The sequence below is a fragment of the Dipteris shenzhenensis genome, chromosome 25, assembly GCF_047967505.1.
Source record: "Dipteris shenzhenensis isolate YYH24624 ecotype China chromosome 25, Dip_SZ_1.0, whole genome shotgun sequence".
Lineage (NCBI taxonomy): Eukaryota > Viridiplantae > Streptophyta > Polypodiopsida > Gleicheniales > Dipteridaceae > Dipteris > Dipteris shenzhenensis.
The window spans coordinates 5,890,987-5,914,671 of NC_141620.1; the positions used below are offsets into that span (position 1 = coordinate 5,890,987).

At 46.3% G+C, this 23,685-nt stretch overlaps 1 protein-coding gene across 1 annotated transcript in view; it reads left to right on the top strand.

Moving 5' to 3' along the window:
• The window catches only part of LOC147885365 (DNA gyrase subunit B, chloroplastic/mitochondrial-like), a 245,489-nt gene that overhangs the window by 73,785 nt on the left and 148,019 nt on the right, over positions 1-23,685 (top strand). The window contains exon 8 of the mRNA XM_087396279.1: positions 14,939-15,015. Within this exon, the coding sequence (XP_087252405.1) occupies positions 14,939-15,015 (77 nt within the window). The remainder of the gene's footprint in view (positions 1-14,938; positions 15,016-23,685) is intronic.

The window sequence follows — 23,685 nt, forward strand, 5'->3', positions numbered from 1 at the left end:
CCATGCTCACTAGTGCACATCTCTTGGCTCATTTTTGCATTTGGGGGCATCTACTAGCTGCTGGACACATTAATTCAAGCATTTCTCAAGCTGCTGAGTCATTTAAGAGCCCTAGACATGCTCCTTTATTGGCTGGTTATCTATTTCAGCTTGTTGTCTTTGCTACGTTAGTTTGACACTATGGAGCCTTGTTTTTGTGGTGCAGACTTATCTCCACTGCTTTCAGCTAGGGATGAACAGCATGACAAAGCATTGGCGCTTATTAGTGTGAGGTTGGTCAACAAATTGCTTCATGAACTTGACCTCACTACTTCAGCTAAGGAGTTTCCGGACAAGCTCAAGAATATTTATGCTACATCTACTGGACCTAATCCGGAAACTTCATTTGCTATGTTGCATGATCTATTCCTCTCTGAGGTGGTAGATGATGCTTAGCTCTATACTATGTGTGTTGGTGTTGAGTCAATAAAGGTTCTCAGCCTTGAGTTGTCCCTCTAAACTGAATGTATTTGGAGTCAATAAGAGGTACTCTGCCTTGGGTTGTCCCATTCTTCCACCACCATGAGAGAGGCTTCCTGATATGCCATAGAGTATTAGCATATTGCTGAATCCATGGAGCAGGCTGAAGAAGCCTGTAGGCTTTGATGGAGGTCAAGGCAGGCAGAGGAACAGGATGAGAGCGTGTAGCAGAGGGTTGCACTTGCCAATCCATAAGCCTGTCTGTGTCAGCCACAGGGGGAACAGGTAGAAAAGGATGTAACAAATCAGCAATTTTCTTCCATATCAACCTATGGTGCATTAGGAAGCAGTGGCCTGAGGAAAAGATAAAACATAGCCCTGATTATCTACCACATCATGTATGTATCTAATTCCCAATTTCATGAGATTGTATGCCCGAACAGGTTCCTGCAAGTGGAATGTCAAAGATGGCACTCCAATGAATACTTTCTTTCCTCATTGAGTTAGCCCCCGAGCAATTATCAGGAGCCCATTTGACCTGAGAAAGGACTTGTTTCCAGTCAAGTATCAGAGCAGTAGAGAAAGGACAGCCAGATATCTTCCCTACAAATCTCCCAATGACAACCTCCCAATGATCAATAGTCCAATGGCCATAAGCAGAAGTCCTCATGTTGATACACATGGATGCTATCATACAAGTCCATGGCTGTTGTTGGCGGAAAAAAGTATGGAGCATAGTCGCCTTCCTTGCAAGTACATGATATCTTATGTTGAGGATATTAAGTCCACCATGCATCCCAGGAGAGCACACTATTTCCATCTTCATCAGTCTCAATGCTTTCACAACAGTTTTTATCCTCCATAACATCTCCATAGCTTGAGACATAAAGGCCGAAATATCTCTAGAGAACCAATGCAACAAAGGCAAAAAAAACTGGACATAGGACATTACAATGGACTGTACTATTTTGAGCCTGACATGAAGTGGCCAAGTAGAAATTTTCCAGTATTCCCGTTTATGAGTAGTCTTTGGAAGATCCATTTTAACTGCTGCTTCCTGGTGATATGCCATCCTATAGGATATCCCAAATGCCTGACTACATCTTTGGAATGCACCACCTGACTTGGCCAGAGAATAGAATGCCAATCACATTGTTTCAGGGGAAGCAATTTAGATTTGTCAAAATTGACATGCAATCCCGCTGCCAATCCATACAATGATAGAGTGGTCATAAGCATGTGAACTTCCCGGGGAGAATTCTGTGGCATAAAGAAGGAATCATCAGCATATGCTTGTGCCAAAAAAGATACAGCCCCAGGGATTTTAAGACCAGTCATTTGTCCTGTGTTTGTAAGATGATCAAGATACATTAAGAGGGGATGGGTCGCAATGGCATAGAAGAGAGCACTAAGAGGGCAGCCCTATCTAACTGATCTACCCAATGTCCATGACCGAGATAGATGACCCCCAAGAATGAACTGAGAAGTAGAGCCAGAATAAAGCCAGTAAACTGCATTTGCTATCTTTGGACCAAAGCCCAATTTGGTCATGATTTGAGAGATAAAATCCCATTGAACAGTGTCAAATGCCTTAGCAATATCTACCTGCAATATGAGCACATCTTGATGCGAGTACTTAGCATATTCAATTGCAGTCAATGCATTGGAGAACAAACCCATACTGATGAGGATGAAGGGCCGCATTCAGTATCCCGTGAAGCCTATACACAATCATTTTGGCAATGAGTTTGTAAACTACAGGCATCAAAGTAACAGGCCTCCAATCTGACATATGGTCACACAGATGTTTTTGTGCACAAGTTTCACTATGCCATGCTTCCAAGAGTGCGGTAACTGATTTTCTTGCCATGCAACATTGATCATTTGCAAGAGGATATCTTTCAAATCATCCCAAAAAGAAATATAAAATTCCACCGTAAGGCCATCCCAGCCATAGGACTTGTATTTGCTAAGGCGGAACAATGCATTATCAAGTTCTGTATCAGTAAAAGGTCTCTCCAAGGTAAGAGCATCATCCATTTTCACTATTTCAGAAACATATTGGAGGAATTCAGTCCTCGCATCAGTCATTTGATTTGATGGGAAACCAGGAGCAGAGAACAATTTCTGGAAATAATTTTGGCATTCATCTTGGAGATCAGAGAAAGAGTGCGTGCAAGAGCCATCTAGCTTCCTTACCCTTAGACATGAGTTTTTCTTTTGAGTAGCATGCAGGCCCTGGAAAAAGGCTTTTGATGAGCAGCCCTTATCCATGAGGGGCTTCATTCTTGCTCTAATCTGCCATTTGTGCAATTTCCTCTGATCATTAGCAGTCAATTTAATTCGGGCATGTGAAAGGGAATCATTTTCTGATTCAGAGAGAGGCCTTAAATGTGAAAATTCAGTCAATTGTTGTGCTGTCCTTTTGCCCATTTGACCTCATTCCTCCATTTAGTCATATGCCAGTTTCCATACTCCCTAATGACATTCTGTATACGAGAGACAAAGCTGTCCCAAGCATAATCTATGTCCTCCTGGGCATGCAGAGGCAAGGGATGAATTGCAAATCTGATCATTTATAGTGATGTCGGAAATAAGCCTGACTAACATGCAACAATCTACTGGAAAGGGGTGGCAAATCAATTAGTGGCATACCAAGGTGCAGATTCATCCATAATGGGGCATGATCTGACAAGCCCAATGAGAAGTCTATGAGGAAATGAGGGCTAAAATCTGCATATTATTGTGGGTAAAACAAAAACCATCTGTCAAGTCTTGCCCAGTATGTAGTAAGTGCATTATGATGAAAAGTATATCCAGGCACTGACCCTTGGAGGAGCAGCCATAAATCTTCAGCTTGCACAGAAAGAAGCATGCTATCCCATTTCTGCCTTTCCAATGATAGCATATGAGATCTTGAAGTGGTGTTATCTCTTGGGAGAGGGGAATTATTAAAATCTCCACAGATGAATGCATTAGATCTCCATGGATATTTGCTTAAAGAATCCCATAAAGAAGCCTTCATGGCAGAGGTCTGGGAGGCATAGACTGATGCAAACTCAAGAATATCTCCATTGACATTACATTGTATGACCATCCATCTGCCACTGCTGTCATTGAAGGCTAACTGAGGCTCTAGCTCATGCCTAACCATTATGCATACACCTGAGTAGGTAGTGGTACCAGCATAGTATATGTCATAGCCGCCAAAATAATCATGATGACCAACCTTAGAGTGTTGATTATGCTCTTGCAAACAAAGAATATCTAGCTGCATTTTATGTACATAATTCCAAAAAAGCCTCCACTTTGAGACATTGCAGAGGCTTTGTACATTGTATGTAAAGCACTTAAGTGTTTGATGCATGAAAGAGGTATATACAATAAAGTATAAGTATAGAACAAGATGTCAGAGAGGCAAAGCCTCTGCCTGCATGGGCTGCGTTCCCTCATGATCCATGAAAGAAATAGCATTTTCCCCTTCTTCAGAATCACATATAGGGATCCCCTTCTTCAAAACCCACCCAATTTTGAAGGACAGGAGCTGAAGTAGAAGCCTGTCCTGGTGAGGGAGAAGAAGCATCCCATTGACGAGATTGAAAGGGGCGTTGCTTCAATACAACTACCTTCTTAGGCTGTTGAAAACCATCCCGATCAGTTCCCGGAGATTCCTTCATCTTCTCTTTTTCTTTATCTTTTCCTTTTCCAGCAAGTGATTGCACTTGATTAATTGGTTTGGCATTCTTTGCTCCATTTCTATTTGCTGTTTTAGCTTGCAAATTCTCATTCTTTTCCCGTGTCTGGGGCGGCAAGGCATTGGGAGGGGGCTGATGCATAACCATTGGGCATTCAGAGGCTAGATGCCCAAACTTGTGGTAGGTAAAACAAGCTCCTGCAAACACACCCCATTTCAATTCAAAAAACTTTTTCCCCAATTGCACTCCCTCAACTTCCACTGCAAGAGAAGGAGGGGTAGGTGTGTCAGTGTCCTAGAGAATGCAGAACCTGTTACGGTTTCCCATAGGGCGTGGAGGACAAATGACCTGTCCCAAAGAAGCAGCCAGGCCAGGCAATTCTTCATGCATATAATCCGAGACGTTAACAACCTCAACCCATACAGGACAATGATGTCGTATAAGATTTTGATAATCCTTGTTTGGGGACCAGGGCATAGCATGTACCATCTGCTTCCCGTAAAAGAGGGGAGAAAGCTCAAGTAGCCTCTGCTTGCACAAAGCATCTGATAAGCACCTCATAAAAGCCTCTAGATGCAAAATATACTCCCTCTACAAAGTATCCTCCAAGGATGGACTTAATCCACTGTGCAACATCACTGGCTGCTGGGATTCTTCCTAGAAAGAAAATAATAACCGCGGTTTGAGATAACTTCCTGAGAGGATTCACGAGGGATGGCAATTTCAATTTGTACGTGACCTCTGGAATTGGTTTGCCCCATTCTCGTCGTGACTGTTGAAAGTCATCCTTCAGGGTATCAAACATGTATTGAGCTTCCATAGTTAGTTCATTATCTTGTGTTGCAGGCTGTGAAGGACGTCACTTAGCAACTGCAAGTCTTTCTTTTCGAGCATATGTACAAACATTCGAATTTGAAGCCATGATTGGGATACGACAAGGCAAGAGGGACTGTACGGAGAAGTATGAAATGAAACAAGCGAGACACAGGACTGTACGGAAAAGCACCAAAGCAAGACTCAGGACTTGTACGGCAAAAAGCACGGGACTGTACGGACAACGCTAGACTGTACGGAAGTACACACGGGCCTGTACGGAAAGAAACTTGACTGTACGGAAATACAGACGGGGCACGGGAAGACTGGTTTGTACGAAAATACGGACAGCTGTACGGACGTACGGCAAGGTCTTCAGGAAAAAGTATGACAACGTAAAAGGTACGGGGCTATGTACGGAGCTGTGCGGAGGACAACCAGACCTGACGCGGGTGTTTGTACTGACGTACGGACACCGTGCGGCAATCGTACAGATGTACGGGCAGGGCTGCGCGGGATCCTTGGCGAGGCTGAACAGCTGAGCTCCAAGAGAGATACACACACTGCTGCACACAATAATAATCTCTCACACACACACATACACACTTTTTTTTTTAGTAAAATCCAGTGCAGTGTATTTATATTCTCATAAATTTACAAGATGGGAAGTCTCCAAAATGGAGAGTATCCCAACGACCAGAAACATAAAAAGAAAAGCTCTATGCAAGAAGCATGTATATCACCCTCATGGCAGGCATCATATAAGGATTGCCGTAATGAGGCTCGGAAAGATTCATATGACTTGTGAATCTGGCGACCCAAGTATGCCAAATTATGCTCACTCCAGATTGTCCAAAGAGCCCAATATCTCACCCATGAGAGAAATAGTGAATAGTGAGACAAAGACCTCATAAATCTGCCAAATAACCAAAAATGTTTCCCAAATCTGTGACTCGGGAAACGGAGCCGAAGATGATCTGAAATTCTCCCAAGGAGGTTCCTAGAACACGGGCAGTGCCAAAGCAAATGAGGGATAGTCTCTGAAGGAGCCTGACATCATAAACATGTGGATGGTGCAATGTGACGTTTGGCAAGTGTGATTCCCACTGACAATGTGCCGGTCATGCATCTCCAAAGAAAAAGTCTTTGTTTCAAAGGCATTTTACACTTCCATAATATCTGGAGTTTCTTCCGCCACCATGAGAGGGGCTTCGTGATATGCCACAGAGTATTAGCATATTGCTGAATCCATGGAGCAGGCTGAAGAAGCCTGTAGGCTTTGATGGAGGTCAAGGCAGGCAGAGGAACTGGATGAGAGCATGTAGCAGAGGGTTGCAATTGCCAATCCATAAGCCTGTCTGTGCCAGCCACAGGAGGAACAGGTAGAAGAGGATGTAACAAATCAGCAATTTTCTTCCATATCGACCTATGATGCATTCCCAATGCATAGGAAGCAGTGGCCTGAAAAAAAGATAAGACATAGCCTTGATCATCTACCACATCATTTATGTATCTAATTCCCAATTTCATGAGATTATATGCCCGAACAGGTTCCTGTAAAGCAAGTGGAATGTCAAAGATGGCACTTCAATGAATACTTTCTTTCCTCATTGAGTTTGTCCCCTCGGGAGCCCATTTGATCTTAGCAAGTACTTGTTTCCAGTCAAGTATCAGAGCAGTAGAGAAAGGACAGCGAGGTATCTTCCCTACAAATCTCCCAATGACAACCTCCCAATGATCAGTAGTCCAATGGCCATATGCAGATGTCCTCATGTTGACACACATGGATGCTATCATACAAGTCCATGGCTGTTGTTGACGTCTGAAAGTTGATATGCAGTCTAGCAGCTATGCCAAAATCATTCAAAGTATGCATCAAATGAGAGAGGTCACTTTGAGAATTCCTGGGCATGAAATATGAATCATCAGCATATGCCTGTGCAAGAAACGGTTGTGCCCTTGGAATTTGCAAGCCATGAAGCTGTCCTGTATCTGCAAGCCTGTATCTGCAAGATGGTCCATATGCAACAATAACGGATGAGTAGCAATGGCATACAGTAGTGAGCTAAGAGGGCATCCCTGTCTCACTGAACGGGTCATAGTCCATGTCCTTGACAACCCACTACCAAGCAGACACTGTGCAGTGGCATGAGAATACAACCAGTAAATAACATGGACGAGCCGAGGGCCAAATCCCAATTTATGCATAGTCTGAGAAATAAAATTCCAATGGACAGTATCAAATGCTTTCGCAATGTCCACTTACAGAGTGAGAACATCTTGTTTAGAATATTTGGCATACTCAATTGCAAGCAAAACATTGGAGATATTGTCAGTAATCTGCCTTCTGGGAACAAACCCATACTGCCTGGGATGAAGTCCTGCTTGCAAGATAAATTGAACCCTAAGGACAATCATCTTGGCAATGAGTTTGTAAATGACTAGCATAAGAGATATGGGCCGCCAATCAGCCATTGTCTCACACAACCTTTTTTTGGGGATCAATTCGACAAGGCCATGTTTCCAAGAAGGGGGAAGAGATTGTTCTGCCCAAGCATGATTGATCATAAGAAGAAGAGTGTCCTTGAGATCACCCCAAAATGCACGGAAAAATTCAATAGTCAATCCATCCCAACCAGGAGAGCTGCCTTTACGTAAATGACTCAAAGCATCATCTAGTTCATTAAGCATAAATGGCTGCTCCAATGCATGAGCCTGTTCCCGAGACAATATAGGCTGAACATGCATAAGAAATTGAAACCTAGCTGCATTCACTTGCATCGAATAATCAAGCTGAGGAGAAAAGAGATGCTGGAAATGACTAGAGCATTGCGATTCCAATTCTGATTTGGAGGTGGTCTAGGTGCCATCATCCTGCCTGATCCTGCAAATATCCTCCTTTTGCCTATCTGCATGCAGGCTTTTAAAGGCGGCCTTGGAGAAGCAGCCCTTATCCAAAAGGGGTTTCATGCGAGCTCGGATTTGCCACTTCTTTAATTTGCGAAGATCATTTTGATGGATGATATGAACCGCATAAGTGCAAAAATCCTGTTGAGAGGAGGTGAGCTGCCTATAAGAGCTGATTACATCCATTTGTTGCTTGTGAGATTGAGCCCATTTTAGCTTAAGCCTGAGGTTTTCCATGTGACTCCGTCCATAATCTTGAATAACAACCTGCAAGCGATGGGCAAGATTGATCCAAGCAAAATCCATGTCCTCTTGAGCATGTAAGAGAAGGGGGCGGACAGCCACTCTCACCATGTTCTGAAATTGTTGATGAAGCAAATAAGCACTATTAACAAGGAGTAGGCAACGACCAAAAGAAGGCATATCATTTGTCAAACGTGCTATAGATAATGTCAAGCATACTAGAAAGTGATCAGATAGCAAGAGGGAATGATCAACCCATAATGCACATGTGAAACTAGCATACTGCTGAGCATGCAACAAATACCATTTGTCAAGTCGAGCCGAGTAATGAGTAAAAGCATTGTGATGGTATGTATAACCCATATCTCTATCCCTTGTTGAGAGCCATAAATCTTCTGCATGCAAGAAAGAAAGCATATCCTCCCAATGTCGAAGCTCAGTGGGGATCATGTGAGAACGATTAGTGGTGTTGTCTTGCATGGCAGGCGAGTTATTAAAGTCTCCACACAAAAAAGCATTAGACAGCCATGGATATTGCTTGAGGGAGGCCCACATTTGAGCTCTTGTCGCAGAAGTTTGAGAGGCATAAACCGATGCTATTTCATAAAGATCAGCATGACAGATGCATCTGATTACCATCCAGCGACCCTGGGGGTCGTTGTGAGCAACCGTGGGCTGCATATCATGTTTCACCAGCATGCATACCCCGGAAAAGTGCATTGTACCAGCATAAAAGATGTCATAACCAGCAAAGTGGCCTTGCTGGGCAGCCAAGAAGTGTTGGTTGTGTTCTTGTAAGGAAATTACATCGGGGTGCATTCTATGTACATAGTGTCAAAAAAGTCTCCACTTATTGACATTGCAAAGACCTTGAACATTGTATGTAATGCAAGTAATTGAAGCAGACATAGAAGATATGTACAGTCGAACCAAGAAACATAGTAAAGGTATAAGCTGTCAGGCCTCAGCCATGACATCGACATCCACCTGGCCTCCTGGATCAATAGTTCTATTGTCCTCATCATTGTCACATATAGGAATGCCCTTCTTGAGCACATCAACCTAGAGTCGAGAAATCAGGCTATCAGCAGGGGTAGAGGCCTGACCAGGGGTGGAAGTAGAGGCATCCCAATGCCGAGATTGTAACGGTCGTGGCTTAAGCGCAAATACCTTTTTGGGTTGCTGCCAGGCACCCTGGGGAGAGGCATTAGATTCTGAAATTTTGCCCTTTCCCTTATCCTTTTGCTTGGCTGAAACCTGGACCATACTTTCTTTGGGAAGAACAGATTTAGATGCCACATCACCCAACTTGCTAGCGTAGCCTTAGGCCCTGGACCATAAGTTGGAGGGGTAGTATTTTCTGGAGCAATAGCTGTAGGTGGCAGCTGATGCAGTATTGCAGGACACTGTGAAGCTAGATGGCCAAATTTATGACAAGTAAAACAAGCACCTGCAAATACTTCCCATTTCAAGTCAAAATATTTTTCGCCCAAGGGAACATCTTCCACCTCTACCGCAATGGAAGGAGGGGTTAGGTGATCTGTATCCCAAAGAACACAAAACCGATTTCGATTACCCGAAGGACGGGGTGGGCATACAACTTGCCCCAAAGTAGCTGCCAGACTTGGTAGCTCAGCCCCCATATAATCCGGAAAATCCACTACCTCAACCCATCCACATCTCCAATATCTGCTGACGATATGAGGCATCCAAAAAGTGCACTTCATAAAAACCTCGAGAAGCAAAGTATACTCCTTCAACAAAGCAACCTCCCAACAAAGCTTGAACCCACTGAGCCACATCATTTGCAGAAGGTAACTTCCCAGGGAAGAAAATGATAACTGCTTGCTGAGAGAACTTCCGGAGAGGAGTAACCAATGAGGGCAGCTTCAGCTTATACTTAAGGGCCGGGGGAGGTTTGGCCCACTCCTTCTGGCTGTGGTGGAATTCATCCTTGAGCATGTCGAAAACATAGTGAATCTTCAGAGGCTGAGGTAGAGAATTCATTTTGCTGTCTTTTGGGGTCCCAGGACAAGTCCTTCCGAGAATAGCTTTTAATATGGCCCTCCATGGAGGTGAGCAGGGCAGAATTGATGAAGCGAAAGAGGGCAGCAGGGATTATGCACAGTTATGGATGGGGAGGAAAGCAGATGGCAAGAAGGGGCGGACGGCAGCAGCTAAAGCAGGCGAGCAAGAGCGGGGTGACGTAATTGAGGGGAGCTTCTGAAGGTTGCAGGGGCAGAGCGGGCAGGCTTGGTGGGCGCAGGCAGATGCACAGAAGGTAGATGCACACGGGCAGATGCGCGCAGGGAGACAGCAGGCGGACGCGCGTCTAGCAACGGGAGCTTCGTCTATCTCCGCGGGCAACAGCAGCAGCTCCGTCGACTCTCTTTTTTGGTAAAATCCAGTGTATTTATATTCTCATAAATTTACAAGATGGGAAGTCTCCCACACACTGACATTAGACTCCAAAGGAGAGCCCAATGGAAGAACTCAAAAACAGGTAGAGAACACTTCAAGGCTAGTAGCATCCAAGTCCCTTGCAGCAAAACTGTCATATAAGGATTGCTTGAGGGACATTCTTAAGAAAATGTATGCCTGAGGAAACTGTTGACCCATCCTAGAATGCAGTCTCTGTGTCCAAATGGTCCATAGTACCCAAAAGCGAGTCCAGTGAAAGAAGAGGAGGAATGGAGACATCTGAGATGAGAGGCATCGAAACATCCAGAAGAGTTTCCCAAATCTGATAGAGGGAAACCGAAGCCGCAGCAAATGAGAAACATGAGTGATCAATATGCGAGAGTGTGGGCAAGACCATAATAGGTGAGGAACTGTCTCGCAGTGATGAGAGCAAAGGGGGGCAAGAAGGGGAAGCAATGCGGCGTGCTGCCAATTTTACCCCAATGGAAAAAGCTCCCACTATATATCTCCAAAAGAAAAGCCTCTGTTTCAATGGCAATTTGGCTTTCCAGATTTTCATGAGTCGTGATTGCGATCAAGATAAAGGCCTATCCAAATTCCAAAGAGTGTTGGCATGCTTGTCAATCCATGGCGGTGGAAGAAGAAATCTGTAGACCTTCGAGGAGGTCAGATTGTGCATTGAAAGCGTGTGGGTAGCAGGAGGTAAGGAAGTCAAATTCCAGTCCAGTAATCTGTCCTGTACAAACAGTGGAGGAACCGGAACAAATGGCTGCAACATAGTTGAAAGTATTCTCCAAATGGACCTATGATGCAGACCCAAGGAGAATGTCTTGCAAGCTTGTGGAAATGAAAGCATACAACCTTGTTGATCCACAACATCGCCAACAAATCTTATGCCCAATTTCATGAGATTGTATGCTTTAATAGGTGCCTGTAAAGCGAGAGGCGATTCAAACACCTTGCTCCAATGGATGCTTTCCAAGCGAAAAGAATTACCATGATGAGAGGAAGCACCTGTCCATTTTGCATATGAGAGAATTCTCTTCCAATCATGAATAAAAGCAGTAGAAACAGGACAACCAGGAATTTTCTCCTGAAATGTGGTCATGACTGCTTCCCAGTGATCTGTAATCCAATGCCCATATGCATGGGAAGCCATGTTTCCACACATAGCTGCTAACATAGTAGCCCATGGCTGTTTTTGCTGAAAAAAATCAGCAATCATAGTGCTCTTTCTTGCCAACATATGAACCTGGAGATTGAGAATATTCAGCCCCCCATGAGTCTTGGGTGAACAAATAGACTGCATAGGTAGTAGTCGCAAAGCCTTTTTATGAGATTTGCTTTTCCAAAATATCTCCATAGCCTGGGACTTATAGGAAGCCAAATGCTTGAAAGACCAGGGAAGAAGAGGCAAATAAAATTGCACATATGCCATAATGATAGACTGTACTATCCGAACATGTAGAGGCCAAGTGGACAAATGCCAGTATTCCAGCTTCTTGTTGATCTTTTGAAGCACCCATTTGAGCTGTTGTTGCGGGGTAATATTCCAGCCTATGGGGTAGCCTAGATGCCTCACAATAGTATGGGAAGAGATAATGTGGCCTGGTCAGAGAAGTGCATGCCAATCAGCTTCTTTCAAAGCTAGAAGTTTTGATTTCTGAAAATTGATATGCAGTCCAGCAGCTATGCCAAAGCCATTCAGTGTATGCATCAAGTGAGAAAGGTCACTTTGAGAATTCATGGGCATAAAGTATGAATCATCAGCATATGCCTGTGCAAGAAATGACTGTGCCCCTGGAATTTGCAAACCATGAAGCTGTCCTGTATCTGCAAGATAGTCCATATGCAATAGTAACGGATGGGTAGCAATGGCATACAGTAAGGAACTAAGAGGGCAACCCTGTCTCACTGAGCGGGTCATAGTCCAAGTTCTTGACAACCCACCACCAAGCAAGCACTGCGCTGTGGCCTGAGAGTAGAGCCAGTAGATGATATGGACGAGCCGAGGGCCAAATCCCAATTTATGCATAGTCTAAGAGATGAAATCCCAATGGGCAGTATCAAATGCTTTCGCAATGTCTACTTGCAGAATGAGAGCATCTTGTTTAGAATATTTGGCATACTCAATTGCAAGCAAAGCATTGGAGATATTGTTAGTGATCTGCCTTCTGGGAACAAACCCATACTGCCTAGGATGAAGTCCTGCTTGCAAATAGAAGCGAACCCTGCGGACAATCATTTTAGCAATGAGTTTGTAAATGATAGGCATGAGAGATATAAGCCGCCAATCAGCCATCATCTCACACAACCTTTTTTTGGGAATCAATTTGAGTAGGCCATGTTTCCAGGATGGAGGAAGAGATTGTTCTGCCCAAGCATGATTGATCATTAGAAGAAGAGTGTTCTGGAGATCACCCCAAAATGCACGGAAAAATTTGACAATCAATCCATCCCAACCAGGAGAGCTGCTTTTGCATAGATGACTCAAAGCATCATCCAGTTCACTAAGCATAAAAGGCTGCTCCAATGCATGAGCCTGTTCCCGAGACAATATGGGCTGGACATGCATAAGAAATTGAGACCTAGCTGCATTCACTTGCATCAAATGATCAGGCTGAAGAGAAAGGAGATGCTGGAAATGACTGGAACATTGCGATTCCAATTCTGATTTGGAAGTGGTCCAGGTGCCATCATCTTTCTTGATCGTGCAAATATCTTCCTTTCGCCTATCTGCATGGAGACTTTTAAAAAAGGCTTTGGAGGAGCAGCCCTTATCCAAAAGGGGTTTCATGTGAGCTCGGATTTGCCACTTCTTTAATTTGCGAAGATCATTTTGGTGGATGATATGAACCGCATAAGCACAAGAATCCTGTTCAGAAGAGGTAAGCTGCCTATGAGAACTGATTGCATCCATTTGCTGCTTGTGAGATTGAGCCCATTTCAGCTTGAGCCTGAGGTTTCCCATGTAACTCCGTCCATAATCTTGAATAACAGCCTGTAAGCGATGAGCAAGACTGATCCAAGCAAAATCCATATCCTCCTGAGTTCTCCGTCGACTCTCACACACACTTTTTTTTTTTGGTAAAATCCAGTGCATTGTATTTATGTTCAACTCTCTCTCTCTCTCTCTCACACACACACACACACACACACACACACACACACACACACACCATGTTTCTAACAGTTATATATACAGATTTTCCATAAATCCAAATTTATATAGAAGAAAGAAGATGGTTGCCCATGTGGGCAAATTTTGCTCTAAGGCCATGGACGCACTGATTGAGGGTTTTGAGCTAATTGCATGTGTTGTCCTTACTTCGAGTTGTTAACAGAAAAAGCGTTTTGTTCATCATGCATTTTGTCACAGGTATGCATGTTGTGATATGCAAGATTTTTTTCATGGACAAAAATGACTTCTACATATCAGTGTTTTTTTTTTTTTGGGGCCGGGGGGGGGGGGGGGTGATGGGATGATGCATACTTGTAGGCAGTTTCTTAGATGGCTGCAGGAGTTCAATTCCTTAAAGGTATGATTGTAGCAGGGTTCCTCCTTTTTGAAGGACATGATGCTAGTGCAGTGTTTGGTATGCTTTTCGTGTAACACCTCTTTCTCACACACATGAATTACTGAACCAGCCCTACATGCTTCTTCTGGGAAGAACCTATGTAGCAGTAGCTGTGAGAGAATTTCAGTCATCCTATTGTCCTTTGAGCAACATATGAGGGGAGCTTTTGGAACGGTAAGGTGACTTGTAGACTCTGTAGAGGAACTATGAAATGAGGTTTTGGAATGCCATTGTAACTTGTCGGCTCTCCATAGTCTTGACACACGCCGCCCCCCCCTCCCTCCCCGAAAGAAATAAAAAACGCCCTGTGGGAGCATCCCTGACGGTGATGATTCCCACTGTTCATAAGGGCCTGGGGAGAGTTCATAGGGGAGGGGTAAATTTTGCACTACTCTAGTAAATTTATGTTTAAAGAAGGCTCGAGATCATGACCAGCATGAAATTGTAAATTTTCTAGACGACAAGCCTGGTCAAGTCTTGGCCTTCTCTGGTTGAACTAATTTATCTTTAAATTGTATTGTTAAGGGATTCCATGAGACTTAATAAAAGCATGCTGTGCACTGCTTTTACTGTAATGTTTAATTCAAAAAATCATTTAATGATCTGTCTCTTGTTTGTTTGGATCCCTAGATATATTGTTTTTTCAAAGAGTTCCTTTAAGAAATTCATTGCCTGGGCGGATTTAGTTATTAAAGTGCTTTCTTAACAACTATAGAATTTACATGTTTTTCCAAAAGCTGTTTACTGTCATGTAATTGAGACTGCGATGAATGCTGAATAGGAAGAGTGCCTTGGTTAATTTTGACACAAATGGATGTGCAGTTTTTGTCTCAACCACTCTCTTCGACTACCAGCTCATAGCTGGACGTTCAAGGGAATTAGCATTTCTGAATCCTGAGGTTAGTTCAATCTGTGTGGGCTCCACTCTCCCAGGTCTGACTATTCAATTTAAAGGAAAAATTAAGATGGGAAAGCAAACATGATATCCTTGATGTAAGGGAAGTGTAATGAATGAAATTGTGCCGTGCAGCTATTTGTGTGAGTCTAAGAAACAAGATGCAATCTAGAAGGATCACTGTAAGAAATTTGTGGTCTGACTATATTATTAGCTCTTTGGTGATGCCAGAAATTCCCTCCCATGGTAGACAAGTCATTCCATTTGGTAGAAAGGGCATACTTTTATTGTGTGTGTGTGTGTGTGAGAGAGAGAGAGAGAGAGAGAGAGAGAGAGAGAGAGAGAGAAAGAAAGAAAGAAGAAAGTGTATTATTGTCCACTAAAGGCCAAAATGGGCCCATGGGACATCAAGAACTCTGCGTACAAGATAGCACAAAATCAACGTGCCACAAAGAAGAGGCATCGTCGAATATCATCTAAGTGCTACGCAATACAATGCAAGTGAAAGTACATACTGTCAAATCCGAGCCTAAATACAAAGTAAGCTAGATGCAAGGAAACCGCCCCTGGGTGCAAAATGGGGGGATGAGTACAATATGTCAATGCAAAGATACAAGTCCATGTATCACGGAGTCTGAGAACCAAAATAATACTGGAAATCCTGTCCATCGACTCTGCCTCCTGCTATGAGAGTACAAATCTGAGCAAAAGTGAGGTGAGCGGCTGGTGGGGCGAGATCTCCATGAGTAAGTCTCCTCCGAAAAGCTGCCATCATCCTGGATCGTCTGGAGATGAAGCGGCGAGTACGTCCCCTATGTAACAAGATCCTGCGGCGTCTACAAACCATCTCATATGTACATCCACAGGGTGGAGGCATGTGTCCTGTGTGAGCTCTGACCTCCTCGTGCTCCTCCTGATACCTGTCATCTGGTATAGCGTGTGTCTGAGCTCTATCGGGCTGGGCTCTATCACGCTTCGGTCTGTGCTGATGGTCTCTGAGGTAGTGTCGTCGAAGCATAGTGGCCTCCCTGACATAAAGAGCTAGGCAATGCTGATCCTCATAATCCATCACTCGTGAGAGAGGTCCAAAGCCATCCGTGAAGAGACAGTGGAATCTCCCTCTGATCTCATAATATAGCGGGCATCTGCAAATGAAGTGCTCCTCTGACTCCACCTCTCCCATGGTGCAACAAGGGCAGATCCTGGTCTCTCGGCCTGGACGCCGTCCATCCTCCATGCGTCGCATCCTACCAGCCTCTATCTCGAGCTGATGCGAACAGACTCTAAGCTGGCCAAGGGCAATCCTCAGTGAGTGGGACATGTGGATACCTGTGTAGCCTGGTGGAATGACAAATCCATCCTCTGAGATCCAAAGGAAGTGGTCACGATATGTGGCCATCTTCGTCGGAAGCTGCGTGGGATAAATCCAAGTGCGGTACGTATGAAGCTGCAGCAAGTCTGCTCTCGTGAGCTGACTAAGCTCGTGGCGAGTCAACTCGAGATGAGGGGCATCTATGCTGTATCGGAAGGGAGGCAGTCTATCCATGTCTAGTCCAAGAGATGTGAGCCACCTAGTGAGTCTGAAGTACCAGCAGTATCGGGCCCCAGATCGTGCCAACTCCATAGAAGATGCAAGTGCTAACCATGGCAACCGAGCCCTGCCTGCTGCTGAGTCTCCAAACTCTCTAACCCTGTGCAAATACATGACCGACTGAAACGCTGCATCCAATGCAAGGGGAGTAGCTCCAAACTCTGCTAGCATGATCTCGTGCGGAACTGTAGCCTTGGCCCTAATGAGCCGAGAGAACATGATGATCTGTAACCTCTCTACTCGTCTCCAATCTGCAGCGCCAAGGTCTCTTGCCCAGAAAGGAGCTGCATACATCGCAGCTGGTCTCACCAATGTGTCAAATAGCAGGGATTTCGTATCGGGATGCTGAAAGTGGGACTGAAAACACTGACGCTCAAGATGAGCCAACGAAGCATACCCTTTACTAATCCTATCTCGTGCTGCATATGTCATGGTAAAGATCGGTCCCCTGAAAACTGTCCCCAAATAAGTGTACTCTCTAACAAGCTCAATGGGCTGTCCGTCATAAGTGAAGCAAAACTCATCCGTGCTGTAGATACGATCAGAGGTGTTGAAAACCATAACCTTGGTCTTGCCAAGGTTTACGGTCAATCCCCTGTCCTGGCAAAACCTGTGGAGTGCCTCAATATGTGCCTGGAGGCCCTGAGCAGTAGAGGAAATGAGAACCACATCGTCCGCATACAGGAGGATAGGAATGGAGGATCCTGAGAGAGTAGAGCCCACACCGCCTATCATCTGTACGAACATCTCTAGCTCATCAATATATAGTCCAAAGAGAGTAGGAGAGAGCGGGCAACCCTGCTTCACCCCAATCGTGCTACATACCTCCTATGAGAGCCCCTCACGTGTCCGAACCCGACCAGTGACCCTCTCATACAAAGCCATGATAGCCCACTGTGTTTCTCCACTGAAGCCCATCTCGCGAATCCTCTGAAACAATCTGAATCGCGGAACTGTATCAAATGCCTTCCTGAAGTCCACGAAGCAACAATAAAGCCGTTGCCTTCGTGACTTCGCCTCCTCTACTAGTGCCCTGAGTGTGAGAATGTGGTCAAGCGTCGAATGATCCCTGCGAAATCCAGCCTGCCCTCTGGCTCTGAGTCCTGTCGTCTCGGCATGGTCATTTATACGGCTTTCCAAAACTGATGCATAGATCTTGGCCATAACGTGGCCAATCATGATGGTCCTGTAATTCGACGGCTCCATAGGGTCCCCCGACTTGTGGATAGGTACTATGGCATTGCCTAACCAGGACTGTGGTAGGCCTGTACAAACAGACTCATTGAAGAGACGGGAGAGAACAAAAGCTAAGGTATCAATCCCATGGATTACATACTCCGCTCGCAATCCATCATGATCCTTAGCTCTCCCGTTCTTCAATCGGTGGACTGCTGCACGGACACTCTCTGGTGTGAAGAGACTAGATGAAGCTGGCCTAGGGGAGTGGGATAAATCGATATCTGGCTGATCTGGAACATCGTATAGAGCTGAAGTATATGCAGACCAGACACGTGGATCAGTGAGGTCCAGAATTCCTTGGAGTCACAGCTGAAAAGCAAGCTTCTCAGCTCCTCCTCATTCCGTGCTAGAAATTGGCGTTTCTTGCGCCTAACCAACCACTTGTAGTCTCTCTTGGTTTCGGCAAGGAGGGGAGACTTCTCCTTGGTCTCAAGGTTAAGTTTCCTGCGGAGTTCCTTACACTCCTCGTCATACCAACCGTTGCAAGGAACAAGACCAACCGGTGGGGGACTAGACGAATGACATGTGGCAGGGAACGACATGTGAGCGGCAGAAACGAGTGAAGTATGTACAAGTTCCCACCGGTCCCGCGTGGATGGTAGAGCATCTAATAGATGAGGACGGAGTAGGCGGCTGAGGTTCTGGCTATATACATCATCGAACTGGTGGTCGAAATGAACCTCATAGTAGGGTTGACGGTCGTGATAACGAGGGGGAGGTGGGTCATGGGAGACATGAGTCAAAGTAAAGTGGATGAGTGCATGGTCGGCAGAGGGCATGAAGGGGCTAACAGTAAGGCTATGGATGGAAGGGACTACAGTCAGGGGACCTATGATGTAGTCGATCACGCTAGTACCACGCCCAGAAGCAGAAGAGAATGTAGGCATGGAAGACTGTGGCCACCTTGACAAGCCGTTATAAATGACCATACTGTGCGAGGTGAGGAGCTCCAGTAGCTGACGTCCCTGATCTGTGGGCTGTACTGTGCAGTCTGATGAAGTCCGACAGAGGCTATCATCGTGAAATGCTGGGAGTATGACCGGATCCTCCATGAAGTCATAAGTGAGGGCCTGTCTGTCTGAGGTCCTCGCGTTGAAGTCTCCTAAAAGGATGACTTCTCCGCGACGTGAAAAATCTGCAATGTCCGCTGAGAGATCCTCAAATATGGACTGGCCTGGTCCAGTGGAAGAATAGATCGACTGCGCCGGGGGGAAGTAGCAAACTGCAATAAAAAGATCTCGCTGAGGGGCCCTGCGGCAGATGCGTACCCACAAGAATCGGGCATGTGAATCTGCTCTCTCCACTGTGATGATCCGATCGAGATGCTCTCTGTACAAAATGGCCACTCCTCCAGATCCTCTCACTCCAAATGTCCGGGCGTGCTGCCTGAAGGCAGATCTCCATGTATACCCTGTCACTCGTGGCAAAGGTCTCTCGGGACTCTCGTGTGTCTCCGTGAAAAAGATGATATCTCTCCCAAAGAATGCCCCCCGTAGAGTGCCTGGTTGTGCTGTAAAAGAACCATTGCAGTTCCATACAGCGATGCGTAGACTATCTGACGGGTGGTGTGTCCCATGGGCCCTGTCCCGTCAAGCGGACGGGGCAGGAGGTGGAGGTGGAGGTGGGGTTGTATCTGCTGGTCTGCCATCTCTAAGCACTGTGGGAGCACGCCTCAAGGTGCCTGTGATGAGTCTGCCATCCCTAATCACTGCCCACTTGCCCTGAGCTCGGGCTGCATCTCTCTGAGGCATGAGCGCCTTGTGCTCCTCAACCTGTATCTGAGTCAGATCCTCGTCCATGGAAATCTGTGGGTGGTCTCTGAGTGTCCCTCTCCTCCTGAGGGCAGCTAGACGTGCCTGGGCATCTCTGAATCTGATAATGAGGGGCTGCTCTCTAGTAGGATCCCTCCCGACTCTATATGCTCCTACAATGCCATGATCCTGTACTCCCAATGTCTGAGAGACAAAGGTCACAGCCTGTGTCATCGTGGACTCTGTCGCCGAGGGTAAGATACCACGAATGCGAATGTTGAGGGCCTTTGTGGCCCTCTGCTGTGACTCGACCAATGTAGCTGATATAGTAGATCTCTGAGGCTGTGATGGCTGACGGCGGACGACATCCACCCACTCTGTGGCTCTCTGGACCTCTGTCTGAAGGGAGGTCAAACGCTCCTCAACCGCTGCTACTGCTGTAGTGGGAGATGTATCCATGTGCTGAACGCGAGTCTCGATCTGCTGCACTCGCTCTGTGTGTCCATGAATCTCTCCAGCAAGAGTCCTATGGGTCGCCTGTAAGACCTGAAGATCTGTCCTAATAGATAAGACCTCCCGATCCTGCTGTGTCACTCGATCAGCAAGAGATGCAACCTGAGCCGTAAGTAGAGAAATGGTCTCGTCCTTCCTGTGAAGCATCTGAAGTGCAGCTCGGAGATGGGTCTCAAAGTGCTGAAGCTCTGGCAGGATGTGGCGGCAAGGACAAACAGTGCAAGGCATGGAAGGAGAAAGAGAGGGAGACAGGGGGGAAACCGGTAAGGTGGGTAGCGGGGATGAAGGAGAAGGCTGGAAAGGGGGAGAGAAAACGGGTACCGGGGAAGGAGAGGAGGGGATGGGTAAAGTCTGTAGAGAGATGAGGAGGAGGTAACCTCTGGCAAAGTAGGTAAAATAGGCAACAAAGGGGAAGAGGTGACAGAGGGCTGTGAGAGGGAGAGAAAAAAGGGTGGAGAAGGGGTAGGAGAAGAAGGAACCTGAGAGGGGAGGGGTGAAAAAAACTGCGGGTACAAAGTAGCTATGGGCGGAAGATGAGATAATGGAGCTGAAACCGGTGAACCTGCGACTGGGAGTGCGGGCACTGCGCTGGGCGGAAGATGAGACAATGGAGCTGAAACCAGTGTACTTGCGACTGGGAGTGCGGGCAGTGCGCTGTCCTTTGTAGAAGATGCGAGTCCTCTTCTACTATAGTGCAGCATCTCGGTCGTGGCGGCCATTGATGTTGCTGCTTCTGTAACTTGCTTGACGGTGTCGGCCATTTTTAATTACGGGAAGCCGGCAACATTGAAAAGCGGGAGATGGCGAGCGCTGCCAATGCGCGATGAGAGAGAGAGAGAGAGAGAGAGAGAGAGAGAGAGAGAGAGAGAGAGAGAGAGAGAGAGAGAGAGAGAGAGAGAGAGAGAGATTTTAAAATTAAAAAGAAAAGATGGGGTTGGGGCTGCTCTCAAGAGGGGGGGGGGGGGGGGGGGAAAGGGCGGGTTGGGGCTGCGCCCGAAAAAAAAAAAAAAAAAAAGGGGTCGGGGCTGCAAGTGCGAGGGGGTGAGCGGGGGGGTGAGCGAGGGGGGGGGGCTGAGCGGGGGGGCTGAGCGAGGGGCTGTGAGGGCTGTGGGGGCTGAGCGGGGGGGGTGCGGGGGGTGAGCGGAGGGGTGAGCGGGGGGGCTGAGCGGAGGAGTGGGCGGGGGACTGAGCGGAGGGGGGGCGGGCTGTGAGGGCTGTGGGGGGTGAGCGGAGGGGTGAGCGGGGGGGTTGGGCGGAGGGGTGAGCGGGAGGGGTGAGCGACAAGAGAGAGAGAGGGGGGGCGTCGATGGTAGAGGGGTTACGTTGGCGTAGCGTAGCCACGGCAGTTCCCAACGGAGGGGAGCGTCGATGGTGCAGCCACAGGTGACGTAGCAATAGTAGCCCCACGCAGCAGCAGCTCACAGGTGACGAGAGGGTGAGAGGGAGAGGGTGAGAGAGGGAGAGAGGGGGGGCGTCGATGGTGCAGCCACAGGTGACGTAGCAATAGTAGCCCCACGTAGCAGCAGCTCACAGGTGACGAGAGGGTGAGAGGGAGAGGGTGAGAGAGGGTGAGAGAGAGAGAGAGAGAGAGAGAGAGAGAGAGAGAGAGAGATGTATTGAGAGAGAGAGAGAGAGAGAGAGAGTATTAGAGAGAGAGAGAGAGAGAGAGAGAGAGAGAGAGAGAGAGAGATGTATTACCATCTTCGCAAGGGCTCGTGGGCCTATGAGACAAAGTACAGTCAAGAAAATAACTCCTACAAGCAATGTGGGCTGAAGCAAAGGGCTTACAAAGTCCCTTGCTGAGTGCTAAGCTAACGATCTCAAACAAACTCAAACACTCAAAGCTAGTGCTCAACAACGTCCAAATCCGATGAAGATTTTTCATTGTTTGAAAATGTCAATTTGGAGTGGTGTCTTGGAAACTTTGAGTATACTATCTAATGAGGGACTGAGGGCTTACTCCGAATCATCTGAGATCCCGTAATCAATTGTCTCTCAAATCTCCTCCTCTCAATCACTGAGAACCTCATCCCTAGAAGGGTGTTGCATACATGGTTGTTGGCATCACCAGGGTATCAAACAGCCATCCCTTCGTCAAGGGATCCTGGAAATGTGCATGAAAGCACTATCGTTCTACGTGAGCCAGAGCTCCGTGACCTCTCGCAATCTGTGCATTGGCTATCATGAAAATTGGTCCAGCTGCATGATCTTCAACGGTTCCGTCTGCTAAGTGATAATGTCGATGCAATTCCACCTGTGAGGGGTTGAAAATCATGACCTTGGTCTTACCACAGTTGACTGTCAAGTCTTTGTTCTTACAAAACACCTCGAGGACCTCTAGATGCCTGTGTAAGCCTACTAGGTCTTCGCTTTTCACTTTGATCGTTCTTTATAGCCTCGTGAGAGGGGGCATCCTTGCTTCATTTTGTCTCACTCTCAATCCAATCTAACAAGCCACTTGGGGCATGTAATTTGCCTTTGTCTAACTCATATAGACTCATCACTCCCTAGATCATGACTCTTGGGATCTGCATCTCCTAAGGTCTTGTAATCATACCAGATCGTGAATTTGTCAAAAAGCCTTTCGAAAGTCTACAAAGCAAGTGTATACTTTCTTGAATCGATCTCAGGAGATTAACTCCTTTAGGAGGCCTATGAGATACAATCATAAAAAGTAACTCATACAAGCCATCATGAGCTGGTGCAAAGGACTCACTAGGGCCCTTTTTGAGTGCTATACTTAAGAAACTCAAAATACTCAAGACTAGTACTCAAAACACAAAGTTAGAAATCTTGATTGAGTGGCATCTATGATGATCTTGGCGCCATGGCAACTCTCTAGTGGTATATAGTTCTCTAATTGTGTGGGGGCGTGGTCTTCGTGATATCTGTATTAGGTGAGCCATATCAAGAGTGGCGCCTTGACTATGTAGTCCCATCTGAGTGGAGTTGGGATGGGCTGGACCTCCATCATGGGTGCTCTGGTCAACATACCTGTGCATTGTGCGTGGTCTCTGTGTCTCTGGCTCCACAGCTCCACGTTGTCTCTTCCTAATGATCCAGCAATGTCATAGATTTCTACGAGTTTGAGTTTGCCCCTGGAAAGAGTGGAGTAGAGGAGGAGGAGATAGCTGATCAAGCTCTTTCAGTCTTTTCCCTTTCTGTCAAAAGGTTTATCAATCCTCACATTCGGTCATGCAAGACCTCGAAGGCTAACTCAATGGACAGCTATGGGATGCAACAATACCATGGGGAAGACATATCAATATTTAAAAGGCATCTAATTTGCAAAATTTGGACTAGTTCACATGATCTAGAAGTGGAGAGTGGAAGGTGGGAAAGACCCAGGATCCCTAGAAATCCCAATTTCGTTGCTTCTAGTTTTACGTTGAATCACGGGCGAAGGCACTAAGTCTATCCTCCCAGCCAACCTCGTTGGTTGCAAGCTTCTCTGCAGAAAAATTGTGATTACGTGAAAGCTTATGCATGCCAATTCCCAACGAGCCCCAAACTCCCTAGATGGATCTAGTATGCCACATGTCCTCAATTTAGGGTCCTTCCTTAATGCATCATTTACCCC